Source organism: Phoenix dactylifera, chromosome 3, assembly GCF_051530095.1.
Source record: "Phoenix dactylifera cultivar Ajwa chromosome 3, Ajwa_hap1_PhDact_Kaust_v1.1, whole genome shotgun sequence".
NCBI classification, from domain to species: Eukaryota; Viridiplantae; Streptophyta; class Magnoliopsida; order Arecales; family Arecaceae; genus Phoenix; species Phoenix dactylifera.
The window spans coordinates 9,450,740-9,469,156 of NC_143192.1; the positions used below are offsets into that span (position 1 = coordinate 9,450,740).

The window sequence follows — 18,417 nt, forward strand, 5'->3', positions numbered from 1 at the left end:
TTTCATGTGGAAGCTCGATTATCTGGGCCTTCAAAGTACCTCTGCAAGGGTGTTGAAATCAGAAGTATTTGGAGCCTTTTGAGTTTTGAAAATCCAAAGTATGTCTTTTTAGGGGCCTTAGGGCACAAGCCCAAAAAATATTATGTACATAGGAGGTGTAGTTGCCGCATAGTGAGAATAAAACATGATTAAGAAATAATGTATTTAACATGGACTCTATGCATGGAAAAACCAGGCTATGATAAAAATGATGCTTGTGACAATGCATATAACTGCAATATATGCCTCAATAAGGTGCAGGCCAAAAATGTAAAGATAATTATAATATATGTATTGTGGAAGAGTACCAGTTGATGGATAAATTATAAAGTGTAATGTGTATAAAGGCACCAATTCCAGATAATTTGTAAGCTAAAAATTGGATATTTTAGATATGTATTGGCTTAATCCGCTGAGTAATTCTTCCAATCTTCCCTGAAGAGAAGTTCTTGGTGGATGTGGTTTGGCCAGGAAGAAGAGTGCTAGGACAATTTCAGTCCTTTTATCTCAAGAATTCTTATTATATTTTATGATCCTTGGTAGTTTCTCTAGAAATATCTAAGGCACTAGTTATTCCCAATTCTCCATACACCTCACCATTCGTTTTCTGTATGTACATTAAGCTTGAAATTAGCATTTGCATGTTTGAGCATGATTGATGACTGACAATACTGGTTTTTCAAGCTTGCTGCTGTGGTTGCAATATTTGTATTTTTGCATCTTATGTACGTAAATGTCTTGTTTCTTCATTTAATATTATTATGCTAAACATTCATAGTGTTTTCATTTTTATGGAGCTTCTCATGAGAAAATGATGTATATGATTACAGGTTGCATCCTTATTGTAGACCGAAGGCTGCATATGTAGCCGTTTAGAAGACTGAAGGTCCATTACATGAGTGGATATGCGTTGGTGTTGTTTTGATGCCCCGTCAGTGACAGAAAAGGATCGTCCTAATTCTCAACAAGACTTACGCAGTAAGAAATGCTTTTATATCTCAACTTCTTTCGCACTTACTGTTACAATAACAATATGTGAGGAGCATCTAGTGGAGAATATGTTCGTTGCTTCATGGTCTGCTGAACCGCCCGCTGGTGCAGAACCGAATTGGTTTTGTTGTGAAATTTGGAACCCACCCCTGAACCACTTCGAACTAGGCAGTTCGGAGTGAAACCGGTGTGAAGCAGTTTGTACCAGTTCGAACCGGTTTTCACTTCTCGCCGTCTTGAGAAAGATTCTCAAGCCTTCTTATTAGGCCTTCCTTCACGGTTTTCTCAAATCCCCTTTCCAGCCAAAAAACGTGCTGGTTTCGATAATTCAAGAAGGTTCCAACTCAAAATAAGGTGTGTTTTCCCTCTCCTATCTCATTTTCTCTTTTCTTTTTCAATACCGAAAATGCCGAGAAATTTTCAAAATAAGATGTCATGCCAAAAGTTTTGATTTTGGCATGATTTCGTGATATGTTGTAGATTTATGGATGATCTACACAATCCTACTAAAATCTTTCAATTTTATTAAATAATAATTTTTAAATTGAAAAATATATTTTTGAATTAAATTTTTAAAAAATAAAATACATAAATAACTATAAAATTTGAAGCTTATTTAGGGGCATACAAGCTACTCTTGAGTTAAATTTGGTGTCTATTTTTTTATGTTATCATCGTATAGTGGCCTATATTTAAATTTTAAAAATATTAAGAAATAGGTAGCGTTTGATACATGAACACGACTTAAAAAATATATATAGCATCCATGGAAGGATTGTACATGGTTCTAAGATCAAATTAATTTTCTAAAATATTTATATTTAAAAAATATTTTTAATTTAAACAATTATTAAAAATATGTAATTAACAAAAAATAAAAAAAGTACTACGTGTTACATGATTTAGAAGTATTTTTTGAAGTAGAAAAAATATTTTTCTAACTTTATGATATTTAAATATATTTTTAAATTTAAAAATTATTAAAAAAATATATAGATAATCTAAAAATATGAAAAATTAGTACTATGGATTAACTACATCAGAAGTATTTTCTGAAGTAGAAACATATTTTTCATCGTAACAAAATTTTATTATTTTTAAATAATTAATAAACCGACGTGCTTGATAAATTTGCAAGAATTGAGCCATCAAAGAAAAAGAATTAGGACTCGCTTGTGTATCAAAAACTATCCTGTAGCTGTCTCATGAACAATAGTCTCCTGTCCTTCACTTTCTTCATGGCCAACAGATCCATGACCACCAGAACCGTCATCGGTGCTGCTCCAGGACTCTTCGACACTCTCTATTGGGACTGCAGGTGCTTTTTGTTTTTCTTTTTTGATCTATTGGGCAGCTGTCTTTTTACCCTTCGTGCCTCTCTCTGTTTGGCTTTGTGGCCATCCTGACAGAGTCGACTAGGTAGCGTAGTGGCCTTATCTAATCATTTCTCAATCATATCTCTGAGAGGATGTCTCAGACAAGGAGTCATGTGGCGACTGGCTCTTTTGTGGCTATAGTTGATTAGCTGTAGGAATGCATGGAATATTACGCTCAGCCCATTGCCCTGCATCGACCCTAGCCTTGTCGGCTACGAAGATGGTCGGTCGTGGAGGCAATCCTGGCTCGTCAAGCCTCGGCTTTTACTGTTGGTCCACAAGCCATCCGATCATAGGCTCATCCTCATCATCAGCGAAAGCACTATAGATTGGATCTATATACTTGAGCTCCACTTCCTCAATGTACTTTAGCCTCATCTTCGGATTGTAGTTGACATATACAAGGTCGTTGATGCGCTTTTGTGTCAAACAGTTTCTCAATTTGCTATGGATGAGGGCAAAGATAGATCAGTTGCGCTTACAGCCACTCGAGGAGACCGTCTGGAAGAGGATCCAGATAGTTACCTGCTTAAGATTTTTTGCGGACAGCCCAAAATGAATCCACCATTTAGCTACAAAAATATTATAAAAAATAAATATAAGATAGTACCATATTAGTAACCATCTAATGCTAGGTGAATGTCCTGATGTGTAACATACTTAGATTCATACTTGTCTTACTTACGACAAGTGCTTGCTGTCCAAAGTTGTAGCTGCCCTCTCTAAATAATTTGGTCTATAAAAAAGAATCGTATTGTACTACGTTAATAATAGAAGATACCGGTAAACTTACATATGCCACTTAAGTTACCTCTTCTACGCAACTTTTGGATCAGACTCCATCTTGTAAATAACATTACACAAAGCTATCAGAAGTTCGTCATTCTTACCAATTCCAGCTATGTTGTACTAGAATCGAGGATTTATGTAGTATGCTGCACATAGAGGAGACCATTTTAGTAAAATTGTACAAGTACAGGAGCAGTTTAATTTTTAATGTTCTTGCTTACCTGCTAGATGCAAGTCTCAACCTATTTGGTAGTCCCACTGTCGCTCAATGATGTCGATGTACTCTTAGGCATGGGCTGGGTCTACCTCCATGATTTGAGCTTGTGCCCTCTCCATCATGTGATACAGAAAGCCCATCGGGAGGAACCTCTCGCTATCTACAGCCCGAAGTACTTTATATAATGGTTTGATAGCCTTCATTATTGCAGTGGCATGATCTCCTCTTATTTTGCAATATTTGAGCTATGTTTTTAAGCCCCCTCCAAAAAAAATGAAGGAGATAGGAGAGAGGAAGAACATCTTATTTAGTCTAAGCTCTTCCTTCTGATAGCCTGAATCGGTGTTGTTTGTGGATTTTTTGGATAGAAGAATCTCTAGCAAGAAAAGGCAACTTACTGTTGGGATTTGGGAAGGCCCAAGCTTTTAAAGCCCCTAGCAGGCTACTATGGCATTATTGCCACAGTACTGCTGTGGCAATAATGCCAAAATACTGTGGCATTACACTGTGGCAATAATGCCAAAGTGCTACTTGACTTGGTGCGAATCGACTGGTTCGCATCGAGTCATCATCAAACTAGTCAGAACCGACTGGCATGAAAAGGATCGAATTTGGCCGATCCTATTGGGATTCTGGCCCGAAGGGGCCGGAACCGTTTTTTGTAACCAATCGAGTCGGTTCGGTACTGCATGAACCGAGCGGTTTGACTCGGTTTGGCAAACCTTGATTTTACGAGTCAGATTTTTCTGTCGGTATATTCAGATGGGCCTCTCCACAGTCATATTATCAACTAGAGAATACTTCTCAAAGCCAGAGCTTCATTAAGAGATCCAAAACTGGTTATAACCAGAGCGCGTTCCTTATGAGATGAGTATATAGGATTACAACGCTGCTTGGTTAGAGGCGTTGGTTGATGTGTCTCCTGATTATGCTAATGGTCCGGATATCTATGAGAGACATCACCACTCAACGAAATTTTAGATATCGGTATGTATGTTGTACTCTAAATATATTTTAATTGATTATATCGTTTTATCTTTTGTATCTCACTAATTGATTTTAGGATATTTCATATTGTTTCTTCTAGCATGCAAAGCATTCTAGAAACAGAAATTACACTTAAAGTTATTTATATTTTGCATCACTCTAAAACATCAAGAGGCATCATTTAGGATGTATCAGGATCATATACAAATCAAACAATATCAAAAAAATCAAATTATAAAAAAAATTGATTTTTTTTGAAAAAAATTAAAAAATAATTACCATTAGTTCAAACTTAAAAATATTAAAAAATTGGCATGCTGGTTCGGAATTGGCACACCACCAGCCGCCGACCGGTACGGCTCTTGGTATCGGTTCGGCGGACCTTGGGTTGCTTTATATATATGGCACGTTTTGCTGACGGCATCGAGAACATGTGAGGAGGCATTTTATTAATGATAAAAATAAGCATTATAGCAACTATTGTAGTTGTATCAAAGTAGTTAAGTCTTAATGTAGCACTATTGTCCTTTTCTCCTGAGATGCCATGAGTTTTGTATTGTTATCATCGCATGACTTGCTATGTGGCCATAAAGTGTTTCTTAGAATTCTAATTTAATTTTTTAATCTTATGATCCTTGAAAATATTGTTACTAAACTTTTCTGGATTTGATACATGTTTTTGCTACTTCTAGTTCATGTGGTTCTAGTTGTGCATGTGTTAACCTTTTGGGGTCCAATCCTAAGATGTTAGTGCGCAGTATTTTCTGCCTTTTGGGAATTGTGTTCACTAATTGTACTATATAGTACTAATTGACGGAGCCATTAATAGGAAAGTCTAAGCTGACCAACATGATGATTTTGCTGCCATTTATGCACACCAAGACATACATGTTGGAAATAGATAAACTTAATTGTGCATTGATTCAAGAGATATTATTTAAGACATTTGTGTTTCCAAAAAGACCTTTTATCTTATCTATGAAAGTTGCTTAGAATTTCTCTTCATGAATGAAACCGAAGTGTCATTCATAAATATGACTCTTAGTATTTTGTATAGAGGTTACTTGAAGGGTTGTAAAATCCTCTTTATAAAGGGTTGTTATTTGAGTCATTTTGTAATGAAGAGAATTGAAGAAATCTAATATAGAGAAAAGTCCTCTTCATTCCTTAGTGAAAAATACTACAATATTCTTCTCCTCCATCCACCTCTTCAAAGTGGTATCAGAGCTAGATCATGGCTACCAGAGTGCTTCCCATGCTTCCCATTCCTCGTCTTACCAATACCAACTATGAGAATTGGAGTATCCAAATGAAGGCGTTGCTTGGATCTCAAGATATTTGGGACATAGTCGAAAGAGGCTATGTAGAAGCCGAAGATAGAGATATTCTCACGGCGCAACAACGAGAGACTTTGAAGAAAGATAAGAAGGCTCTCTACTTCATCTACCAAGGCCTAGATGAGGCCGCTTTTGAGAAGGTTGCTAGTGCTACTAATTCCAAGCAAGCATGGGAGATTTTACAAAATTCTTACAAAGGTGTAGAAAAGGTGAAGAAGGTTCGCCTCCAAAGCTTGAGAGGCGAGTTTGAAGCTTTGCAAATGAAGGAGTCCGAAGTTGTGTCGGACTATTTCACAAGGGTGTTGACCGTTGTGAACCAATTGAGGAGGAACGGCGAGACACTTGATGATAATCGGGTCGTGGAAAAAATCCTACGATCCTTGGACCACAAATTTGATTATGTTCTGGTGGCCATGAAGAGTCCAAAGACTTGGACACTATGACGGTAGATGAGCTTATGGGTTCACTTCAAGCCCATGAGCAAAGAATACTAAAGAGAAGACAAGAGCCATTGGAGCAAGTTCTACAAAGCAAGCTCTCCATCAATAACAAAAAGGAGTCAAGAGGCGAAAGTAGCCAAAGAGGCCGTGGTCGTGGCCGAGGACGTGTTCATGGTAGAGGTCGAGGTGGATCTTATGGTCGTGGTAGAGGCCGTGGTGACCACAACAATATTGAGGAAGGCAACCAAAATCGTGGAGGAAGAGGACAAAGAGGTAGAGGCCGAAGGTATGACAAGGGTCAAGTTCAATGTTACATTTGCAACAAATTTGGGCATTATTCTTTTGAGTGCTACTCTAATCAATCTAGTCAAGTTCATGAGAAAGCCAATTATGTCAAAAAGGAAGATGATGGAGATGACGTGCTTCTACTAGCACGAAAAGGAGGAGATGCTATCAATCAAAATATGTGGTACTTGGACTACGGTGCAAGTAACCACATGTCGGGGCACAAAGAAATTTTCATGGAGCTTGATGAATCGGTGAATGGCCATGTCTCATTTGGAGATGCTTCCAAGGTAAAGGTGAAGGGCACTGGTAAGATACTTATTCAACTCAAAGATGGAAGCCAACAATTTATTTCCAATGTCTATTATGTGCCTGATATGAAAACCAATATTCTTAGTATTGGGCAACTCTTGGAGAGAGAATTTGATATGCAACTAAAGGAAGGAAGCTTCTATCTAAGGAAACAAAATAAATTGATTGCTCATGTTCCTATGTCAAATAACCGCATGTTTGTATTAAACATAAATCATATTGTTGCTAAATGTCTAAGTGCATGTATGAAGGATGTATCTTGGCTTTGGCATTTGCGGTTCGGACATGTAAACTTCGGTGCTCTAAAGCTTCTTTCAAGTAAAAGAATGATGAAGGCAAGGTGATTGATCCTACACTCTACAAAAGCTTGGTAGGGTGTTTGAGATACTTGACATGTACAAGACCGGACATACTATATGGCGTTGGTTTGGTGAGTCGGTTCATGGAGGAACCAAAATCATCTCATTGGAAGGCGGCAAAGAGAATCCTACGTTATGTTCAAGGTACTCTAAGCCTTGGCTTATTCTATTTTTATTCTAATAATTTTCAACTTGAAGGCTATTCTGATAGTGATTGGGGTGGAGACTTGGATGACCGAAAAAGTACTTCCGGATTTGTATTTTTTATGGGTAATACGGCATTCTCATGGATGTCTAAGAAGCAAGCAATTGTTACTCTCTCAACTTGTGAAGCAGAATATGTTGCGGCATCTTCATGTGTTAGTCATGCAATATGGCTAAGGAGCTTGCTAAAAGAGATTAATATTGATCAAAATGAAGCTACACAAATTTACATTGATAGCAAGTCGGCAATTGCTGTAGGGAAGAATCCAGTTTATCATCAAAGGAGCAAACATATAGATGTTCGTTTTCACTCAATCCGGGAGTATGTGAAGAACAAAGATGTGGAGCTTATTTATGTGAAGACTCATGATCAAGTTGCGGACATTTTTACTAAACCACTTGGAGTTGATCTCTTCAACAAATTCAAAGATTTGCTTGGTATGAAGGATGGAAGACAATTAAGTTTAAAGGGGGGTGTTGGAAATAGATAAACTTAATTGTGCATTGATTCAAGAGATATTATTTAAGACATTTGTGTTTCCAAAAAGACCTTTTATCTTATCTATGAAAGTTACTTAGAATTCCTCTTCATGAATGAAACCGAAGTGTCATTCATAAATATGACTCTTAGTATTTTGTATAGAGGTTACTTGAAGGGTTGTAAAATCCTCTTTATAAAGGGTTGTTATTTGAGTCATTTTGTAATGAAGAGAATTGAAGAAATCTAATATAGAGAAAAGTCCTCTTCATTCCTTAGTGAAAAATACTACAATGTTCTTCTCCTCCATCCACCTCTTCAATACAGACTTCATGGGCCTAGCAACTAAGCGTAAGACGACCACATTAACAGAAGCAGGCAAATATTAACTATTTATTTCATGGGCCTGGATTTCAGGGCATTTTAATATTTTTGGGGTGAATGCATTAAAAATATTTTGTTTAAGTGTTTTGATTGTGTTAATAGCTAGCCACAACCTCTTATAAAACAATTGAAGGAAAAAAAATTTCATAATGAAGGCAAAAATAATTAGTCCAAAAGGAGAAGATTCTACGCTAAATGTGTGAAGGCCTGCCCGGGCCTGGTCCACTTGACCGGCCCGACTAGGCTTGGCCCAGGTTAGCCTTGCATGTGCTTTGCACGTGATGGGCGGAAGACTCCTATCGGGCGTCTTCCTTCCTCCCTTCTCCCCCAATGATACCGCTAGGAGTCAGAGACCTAGGGCCATCGGAGCCCTAGGTCTCGTCTATATAAGCACCTCCCCACCTCTCTTTCTCCTCCACCGATGATCATCGATCTCCTTTCTCTCTCTTTTTTCCTTTGAAGTTCACGGCTGCCTGTTTCTGTGCTCGTCAGAAATCGGGATCACTGATACCTCCTCAGAGCCAAGGTAAGGTCCCCGTCTTCTTCCTTGTTCTTCCTTTTCCCGATCGACCCGACAATGGCCGAAATCTGGCGAAAGATCATCAGAAAATTTCTGTTTCTCTCTCTTGTGTTGGTCACTGTCGGTGGCCGTTCTCTCGCTGTTGTGCCACCGGTTCTCGGCCGCAGTCGCCGGTCCTCCGGCCACAGCTGCCATCAGGCTGGAGGATCCCCTATTTCTCGATGGGGCGAGCTCACACCCCCTCCTCTATTCTGCAAAGAAAAGAGGGGAGTGCGATAGAGAAGAGAAAAAGAAAAAAAAGAAGAAAAGTTAGAAAAGAAAAGAAGAAAAAGAAGAAAGAGAACCGATTTCTCTCTTGTTTCTTCTCTCTCTATCTTCTCCCTCTTTCTCTCTTTTCTTTTTGTTTCTATCTCTAAATAACCCTATGGATCCCAGTATAGGATCTCATCGATCTGATCTACGAATCCGAGTTGATTCCTAAAAAGAGGCCCTAAACTGCCCTAGTGCCCAGGTTGCCTACTAGATCAGTCACCTCGGCCTTATTAAGCATCCTGGAACCCCCTAATGATGAGCCATGTCGAACGACTTTGGCCTTGATCGAGTCCATACCCCATGATTTATTGATCGAATTGCTTAGACTTGACCTGCCCGGAGCCGCCGAACATCGTCACCCAACCAACTGTCTCCTTTTCTTATTATTTTAATTCTATTGAAATCATTGAACAAAAATTAATTTTGCTTTTAATATTTTTAAGAGGGTTAAGTGATTTGCCTAGTAAAGTTTGGCGGTGTAAGGCGAAAGAAGTAAGTAGATCTTACACTCATGATTTTTTAAATTATCATGTTTTTCATGCATATCAAGGATTGCTGAACTGATACCGGGTGTCGTACCAGTCGGCGCCCAATCCGGTTCAGTACTGGTTCCGACAGAATCGAACCGGTATCAAACCAGTTGGCTCGGTTCAGCAATCTTTGGCCTGGTTCGCACATCCGCACACCGTATTTTTTATTTTTTGGAGAGCTCTCTCTCTTTTCGAATTTATTCTATAAATTTATGTCTAATTTGATTTTTTTAATTATGTTTTTGATGTTTTCTGATGTTTCTATGATTCCGGTTCAAGTTAGATGATGTTTTTTGATGTTTTCCGTGGCAAAATTAATCAGAATCCGTGCGAACCGACCAGTTCGCATCGAGTCCTGGCCGAGCGGGACGGATCCGGTTCCGTCCGGTTCGCTCTTGTACTGATTGGTTCCTACGGGGCCAGAATCGTTTTTCATGCACGAACTGACCCGGTCAGAGATCAGGTCGGCTCGGTTTGGCCCGAAGTGGGCGGCACCGTCCGGTTCGGCAATCCTTGATGCTAATGATATTGCCAATAAAGAAATCATGTTTTTTTAAAAATTACGGATCAACATATGTATTATAAAAATCATGCTTTACTATGAAAAATAGTTTCATGAATGTTTTGATGAAAATAGCTTTGTTATGAAATATGAATCTGATTATGTCATTTAGTATTTTTCATCTATTTATGTGCATATTTTAAGAAAAAGATATATATTTTCTAAAGGCTCTTAGATTGCTATGATTGCCCGTAGAAATATGGGTCAATCGACATCCTGGAGCTAGCATCCAATGAAAACAACCCTCTCTGCCAACAGGTTAGTGGTAACGAATACAAACTATGATATCTTGTCGATTACGAAGATGGCCTTGTCATAGATTATAGTGATTATAGTGCAAATCTATGAGCACTGTTTTAAATGAAAGTATGGATAAATGGCAAATATTTGTTGAATATGAATATTTCAAATTATACTTTTAGCTTTATGAACTTTCATGATTTGTGTATAATGATTGGTTTGCTATGACATAGTTTGTTATTATATTTATGAAATATTTATTTTACAATATAAAATTTACTTTCCAAATAATGCATTGAATCATGTAAAAACTTATACTTGATCCGATAAGGTAGAGTAAGATTTAGTTATTGAGCTATGTCGCTTATATATCTTTATTTTTATTTTTCTCTTTCTAGACGAATAGGGTCTTAGAAATGAAGGATGATCCACGCTTGGAGTTCGCATTAGCAAGCTTGACGACTTTGTAGAAAAACTTTAGTATTTTAAATTGACTATGAATTTGTAGTTAATGATTTTCTGAATATTGAGGATTATGGGTTTAGTATTTATGTTTAGATTTAGACGCTCTGAACTCGTATTGGTTTCATTTAATGGATAATGAAATTAGAATTTTATTTATGATATTTTATCTGAAATGAATTTGGAACTTAAATGAAATGTTTGGCTTCGTATTATCATTGGTTGTACCCCTCGCTAGCACGGCCGTGTCTTGTCCCGGTTTTCGGGCGTGACAAAATGATGTTTCCGTTTCTACTTTGTCTTGGCAGAAGTGCTGGTTAAGTCCACAGTCAGGCCAGCTATGTATCTACTTATGAAATCTGTTGAAGACTTCTGGAGTCATTGCATTGAAATGCTTCTCAATTTTCTTTCTGCTGTTTGTTTCAATTATAAGAACTCCATCACCGCTAGAAATATTCATGTTTTGTCTCCCAAAAGTTTTGTGAACCATGTTGAAGAGCAGATATTTGTGTTAAGGGCCAGCAGTATAATTGTGTTGAAGTTCATTGGAGATTTATACAGACACTACGGGGGAAAGGCAAGCAGAGAAGATGTGCAGATTACTTTTGTTATCTACAGTGTTGACTTTGAGGCAACACATTTGATTGGCTGATGTCAGATCAAGATCAATATTGCTATTATTATGACTTGACTGTCAAGTCATGTGAAAGGACTACTCGCATGTTCTAGTAAACCATATGTAATTGTTTGATTTTGTTTCTCTTTTTCTGGACAGGGTTGTCATCCAGTGAGAACATCACGGTTTTCTCCTACGGTGAGTTGAGAGCAGCAACAAATAATTTTCATCCATGTAATAAATTAGGACAAGGTGGTTTTGGAACAGTCTACAAGGTATTCATAATGTTTTAATATGTTGCCTTTGTTCACTTTAATCACACTATAATTATGGCTGTTAAATGTCTTAGTTCTTATGCTTGGATTCATCTACCTTATTAACTTATGACTGAATCTGACATATTTTGATCATGGCATGCCGTATGTCCCATCTCGTTCCAGCATATTGTAGCATTACCGGCATCGAACCGAGACTTGGTACGGGCGTGGTAACAATACCGGGTCTGGTACCAAGATAGCAAACCTTATTCTGATTATCATGCTAACATAGTTCGTGATTTTATAAAACTACCAGGAAAAAGGAAAAGAAATCCTGAGTGTGTGTATAAAGTGCCTTCTGCCTAGTTTGTCACATTAGACAGATAAATGATAGCTGACACCCTAGGAACAACAGCATATAACATACAAGATGAATGCTTAACACTAATTGTTAGTGGGTAAGGTCTCCCTAGTGCATTCAAAGTGTCATCTACTTGCAATGCACCTTTGTTAATCAATTGTGAGTAGTTATTCTCCATTGCGCAATTATATATTGCACATTTTCTCATTCCTTTCTTCGATTAGATAGGACCAAGCTGATTGTCGTTGAAGAATTTTGATGTTTGATTTACTAGATTTTGGTAAATGTTCATTTCGTATATGCAGCAGAATCTAAAATCGCCTTTAAGTACCTTGCATTTGCCTCTGTATGATGCCAATATGTATCAAGAATTTGGAAGGGAAAACACTTAGGCATTTTTTCATTTATTGTGTTAACTTTGAAGGTATTTAATTCTTAATTGAGAAAAAAAATCTTAGATTGTTTAAGTACACCAAAAACATCCTGTATAATCTAAAGTTTGGACCGATCTTCTATACTTCACCTGAACAACTTCTTTATGCTGGGCTACCTGTCATATGTCCATTCATGCCAAATTCATTTACCAACAGTACTAAAAATAATGATGCATTTGAACTCATCAGGGTTCTCCCCTTCTTGAGATGCTCAAACGAGATATATTGTAGTAGAAAAAGGCCCATCTGTATCAAGTATTTTTTCATTGGAAAATCCAGTGTTGCTTCTAAGGTAGAGCATTGGGCTTTTAACCTAATGGTCGCAGGTTCAAGTCCTGCTATACCCAAAATCGAAAATATATTTTCTCAATTTGGGAAAAAAAGACATTCCAACCATAGCTTAATATCTCTAAATTCCTCGAACAATTTGAAAGTCTATCTTGAATTGTGCCTCACTGCTTCCTAAACTGTATCTCTCTAAAACCTATCCTCCTACTTTTATCACTCTATCTATTTTCTAGGCTTTGTGAAACTATTAAGAGATAATACATTTCATCATGACCATAGGGCGAGGAATTTAGGTTCTGAGATTATATCCAAGAAAATATACTGAGAACATGAAAATGAATATCTAAACTGCTACTTTTCTCTAATGGTTCAGAGTCTTGATGACAATAAATTTTGAGCTTCAAAATTTTGACCTGTAATCCCTTTTAGCATCTACATGCAAGTTACCAAATTTTTAACATAACTATAGGAAGACAATACCTGGAACATGATCCTCAGGTGACAATCTCTCAGAAGGAAACATTTGGCAGGCTAAATCCTTGATACAAAACCTTCAAGAGACATAATTATTGAATTTCAGAATTTTGACAGAGAAAATACATATGTGCGTGCGTGCTTCATTAGATTGAATAGCCACTTTTCCTGTTTCTAAAAAATGAAACATGCGAAACAGGTTAATTGTTTTGTAGTGGAGATCATGCCAGATTTCTGAAACTTGTAACCAGAAAAACAAGTTTGGAACAAAAGAAGAAAACTTTCAATACTTATTTCAATGAAAGAAAAGACTGCATCCGCAAACCATAGAAACATGGGCAGTTTATGATAACAGATATGTTTGGACAAGAGGAGAAGCAGATCTATCTCCTTGAGGGTGAAAGTTTTAAGGTGCACTCGTAGAATCTTGGAACAAAGTGAAGAAGAGTCACATTTTCTGTTGATACATTCTTTTCAATCAGGATTCACATTTTGAATCTAGAAGCAGTTTCTTAGATCCATTTTAAAAATTGTATTCAGGATTCTGCCGCCCTCGCCTTACTCGGCTCAAATCCTCCATGTAGTCTTAACTTCTGTATCAAGGCCAATCTTTTCCTTTTGTTGCAAATGAAAAAATAGTATGTTCTTTCTAAGCAGATCATCAATTATTGTGGCTTGTTGATTTCCATTAACATACACATTAATGGAAATCAACATATTCCCTTTTAAATACTCACCATTATTATGATCACCTTGCATGCTTGAAATTGCAATGTTGTTTTTCAGTTTTGACTTTTCTCCATGCAATTATTAAGGTTGTTATCAAGCATAATTTCGAAGTTTGTATGACGTTAATAACATCCTTGGAAGGAAGGATGGATGGATCAAGATAAGGAACCAAGACATCATTAAATTTTGGTAGTCCCAGATGCCGGAGGAAGTTGTATTTTATAATTATCATTATGTTCTGCAACTGCTAATTCCAGTAGAGGATCACAAGTGTAGAATCTAGTACCAAAATAGCCATTTTTTAGGGATTTTCAATGTCATTGATCAGTTAACCAGCAACAATTAATTTACAAACTTATAGTAATTTCCTTGACACATTAAAAAAATTGTTTGAGAAACTACTGGAGTTAGTTTAGATTTTAGAAATTAAGAAAAGATGAAAGGCTTCTGATTCCTTGTTGAATTAAGTTTGACTGTTTTCAGTGATGATTAAACTTTCCCCTGAGTTCAATTATAGTGGTAAAGGAACGCATTTAAACTCCCTCCAAATAGGCATGCTTCTTGAGGAGATTTTCAAAATTTCTGATCTGAAATATATTTGATTTACATTTACTGAGTGGATAATTTATTAATCGTTTGCTTCTGCTGAATGGAGATAAGATTGAATAAAGTTTTCGTTCCAGGATAGCCGTGTCTAGAAGATTAAAACCAATTTGAGAATAAAAAGTTTAGTCTCCTTGATGTCAGATTTGCTATTACTTATTTCTGAAATTCTTTTAAATGTTTGCTTAATTGGTTTATTTGCTCTCTCTATATGGTTATAAGCATGTAATCTCTCATGCTTCTGTGAGACTTAATTGTTTCCTAGATATATTATAGAATATGGGCACTTAAGAGTTAAGATTATTGTTGGTACACTTTGATATCAATTTCTGTTCCTTCTTTATCTACAATAGGGAACTCTTAAGAATGGAGCTCCTGTTGCAACAAAGGTTCTCTCTGCAGAATCCAAGCAAGGGGTTCATGAGTTTCTGACCGAGATCAAAATTTTAACAAATGTTAAGCATCCAAACCTTGTTGAGCTAATTGGATGCTGCATTCAAGGAAGTACGAGAATATTGGTCTATGAATATCTGGAGAACAATAGTCTTGATCGTGCATTACGAGGTAAATTTAACAAATTCTGAAGATTAATTAGGGCAAATGAGGCACTTGTTCCACATATTAATGCATTAATGTTTCTTTAATCTGGTAGGGTCTGATGGTGAAATAGGTAAGCTAAATTGGAGCATGAGATCTTCAATTTGTATGGGCACTGCCAGGGGTCTTGCATTTCTTCATGAAGAACTTGAACCACAAATTGTGCATAGAGACATTAAAGCTAGTAATATTCTTCTGGATAGAAACTTCACTCCGAAAATTGGAGATTTTGGTTTGGCCAGGCTATTTCCTGATGATACTACTCACATCAGCACATGTGTAGCTGGAACAACGTAAGTGATCTTATGGACTTGTGGCTGCAACATCTGCTGTCATGTTTTTTCTTGGCTAGTTAACTAGTTAAGTCCCTTGTTTTACTTGGAAATTTAGAAGGAAAAGTATACTGATATTGAATTTAAACCAAACACTTATAGTCTTATTTCGGTTATATTTTACCAGCCTAAACTGTTTTCTACAAGGTTCCAAGAATTGCGGTATGAATCTTTCTACTTAGTTACTCATTTTAGTAATTAATGCTTGGCTTTCTTTAGCATTGGAAGCATATGATTTGTGGCAATAGTTTTTGTAAGAAATGTTCATGAATGTTGATGCCGGACTGATTTCTTGTTGCTCATAATTGTTAATGCCCGATTGATTGCTTAGACCTTTATTTTGCTAGTTTGTATGCTCTCTACAACTACTGTTAATTGTAATTCTTTATAATTCCCCATTCAATACCACATAAAGTGCTGCTTGTGGAGTCTAATTAGAGTTGCTCACTTAGAAGATTTGGTCAGAGTGCAAGTTTGGGCTGGAGTGGCAAGTTATATAGTCTATCATCTTGAAATAGTTTTGCTAATGACAGAAAGGAGAAGCATAGGTTGCTTGAGAAACTACAAAATGTTTGACTGTTGGATTTAAAGATTATCTATAAACATTTTATACTCGAGAAATTGCAAGAGAATATAAAATTGAGAAACAGGAAACTATAGATGTCGTTAACTGCACTACCTAAAGAATATAGTATCTCGAAATTATATGACGATGGTGCATAATCATGTTACTGTATGTGTGCCACTTAGGAGTTAATTTATTGAAAATATAATTTTAGAATCATATAGGATTGAGTCATCAGTTACCCCTTTCCAATTTCCACTATCATGTTAAGGTGCTATTACATGGCACATTAACTATGTTGCCTTGCTAGGAGGTTGTTAGCTGACATTGAGCCTATTCCATGGATAGTGTACCGGATGGAACAGCTTATATACTAAGGCACAATGTCATACTGAGAAATTTGGTGAGCTACTTTGATACCTTGCTCCCCGTTGCAGAGCTGAACATTCAATAGGTAATCATTTCCGTTATTTTAAATAAAGGATGATCCTTGTGAAAAACACCTTTTTTCATGATATTACAAGAATAGGTGCATAACCTATATTAAATGCTCAAGTTTCAAGTCCAGATAATTTATGTAGAAAGTAGAAGGTAATTTATGGATTGAAACATATTTCTCAGTCTAATTTTGATAGGTTCAGCAAAATGCTTGTTGCATGCATGCCAATAGAGGTCAAGTAAATCATTATCCAGCAAAACAGGTATCTTTGGAATGATTGTTATGGTAAAGATGATATTCTTGTCTACAATGGACAGAGTAAGGGAAAAAATGAAGGAAAACATTGAGCAAAGTTTTGGCACCAGAGAAGAGTTAGAGTCCTCAGTCAAAATATGGAATTTAGTTTCTTATGAGGAAGTTATTGCAATGACTTTAACATAGAAAGATGAGTGCTTGTGGAAAGCCAATACAGACACACTAAGTATCCTCAAATGGAAGTAATTGCAAATTTAACGGCTTTGCTTTATGATTTCAAAGTTTGCACTGCATTGGTAAGTGAACTTTTCTTTTTTGTTTCTGAGACCAAGCTTGAATTTGTTCTTATAGTTGTTATGATTGGGTTACCAGGTTCCTAGAGCTTTGAATTATAATTAAGTGATTTCGCTTCTAGAGGTAACTCAAAGGTGCCCATCGTTGAGTTATCAAATATTACCTGCAAAAAGAATGTGCATACAGTCTTGGGAAGTTGTCCTATGGATGAGAGATTGACTACTACACAGTCAAACTGCAGTTTCTAGCTTGAATGCAAAATCAATTACAAAGTTATGGATCGCAAGTGTGTGAGATGAAGTTATCAAAGACATTTATGCAAGGAATCAATTTCATTATCATTGACCAAAGACATATTATGAACTAGTATTGATGAGATTGACTACTAGGTGGTCCACAGTCAAACTGCAGTTCCTAGCTTGAATGCAAAATCAAATACAAAGTTATGGATCGCAAGATGTGCGACATGAAGTTATCAAAGACATTTGTGCAAGAAATCAATGTCATTGTCATTGACCAAAGACATATTATGTACTAGTATTGATATTTTTGTTATGGGAAGACATTATTTGATGACTAGACAGCAAGGCATATAATCAGCTTCCTATGCAGTGAACAAAGAGAACACTTAGGTCAACTCAAAAACACTTAGGTCAATTACTACCCTATTGCAGAGAAAATTGATCATGTGGATATATTTATAACTTATGGGAAGAAAAGGATGAGGATGAGCCTTACCGCAATTGTATGGTTGCACCATTATGATTTGGAGATCTTGGATTCGAAACACAGAAACAGCCTCTGCGCATGCAGAGTTAAGGCTTCATACATCTAACCCTCCCTAGACCCCACAATGGTGGGAGCTTTGTGTATTGGGCCACCATTTATGTGAAGAAAGGAATTAATTTGACAAACGCTCTTGGACATTCAGCATCAATCCATATGCAGTTGGGCACAAGTGAGATACCTATGCTCCTGTTCAGTGTCATACATGTGTTTTAGACAAATTACTGTTGTGCAAACCTATTGACATCCACTTCTTTTTTTTTATCCTGATAGCCTTTTCACTTTTTCTTATTTTTATTGCTTGTCTGATTATTGCCAACTAAATTATAGTAACAGGCACTGGGATGTGAAATAAACAAACAGAAGTCACCCCTTGTAAAAGAGTCTAGTGTAATAGAATCTGTCATTTTATGTGAAATTAATGAAACGAGGGTGTATTGACTAAATACATATTTTGGAACCCTTTTTCCTTGTAGATACATAAAATTCTGAAAAATCTCACCTGATATATTTCTTCAATATAAATTTTAAAACCGTGCTCAAACATCTAATAGATACTTTGGG

General features: G+C 36.6%; 1 protein-coding gene across 4 annotated transcripts in view; it reads left to right on the top strand.

Moving 5' to 3' along the window:
- LOC120109928 (putative serine/threonine-protein kinase) overlaps window positions 1-18,417 on the top strand; it is a 30,285-nt gene that overhangs the window by 4,957 nt on the left and 6,911 nt on the right. For 3 of the 4 annotated variants that reach the window (XM_039123722.3, XM_039123723.3, XM_088717699.2), the window contains exons 2-5: window positions 870-1,017; window positions 11,599-11,714; window positions 14,939-15,149; window positions 15,238-15,475. In XM_039123722.3, coding sequence (XP_038979650.3) covers window positions 945-1,017; window positions 11,599-11,714; window positions 14,939-15,149; window positions 15,238-15,475 — 638 coding nt within the window. In that variant the 5' untranslated portion in view covers window positions 870-944. Of the gene's footprint in view, window positions 1-869; window positions 1,018-11,598; window positions 11,715-14,938; window positions 15,150-15,237; window positions 15,476-15,641; window positions 15,677-18,417 lie in introns of all 4 variants that reach the window. The other variant, XR_015976114.2, reaches the window with a different exon arrangement.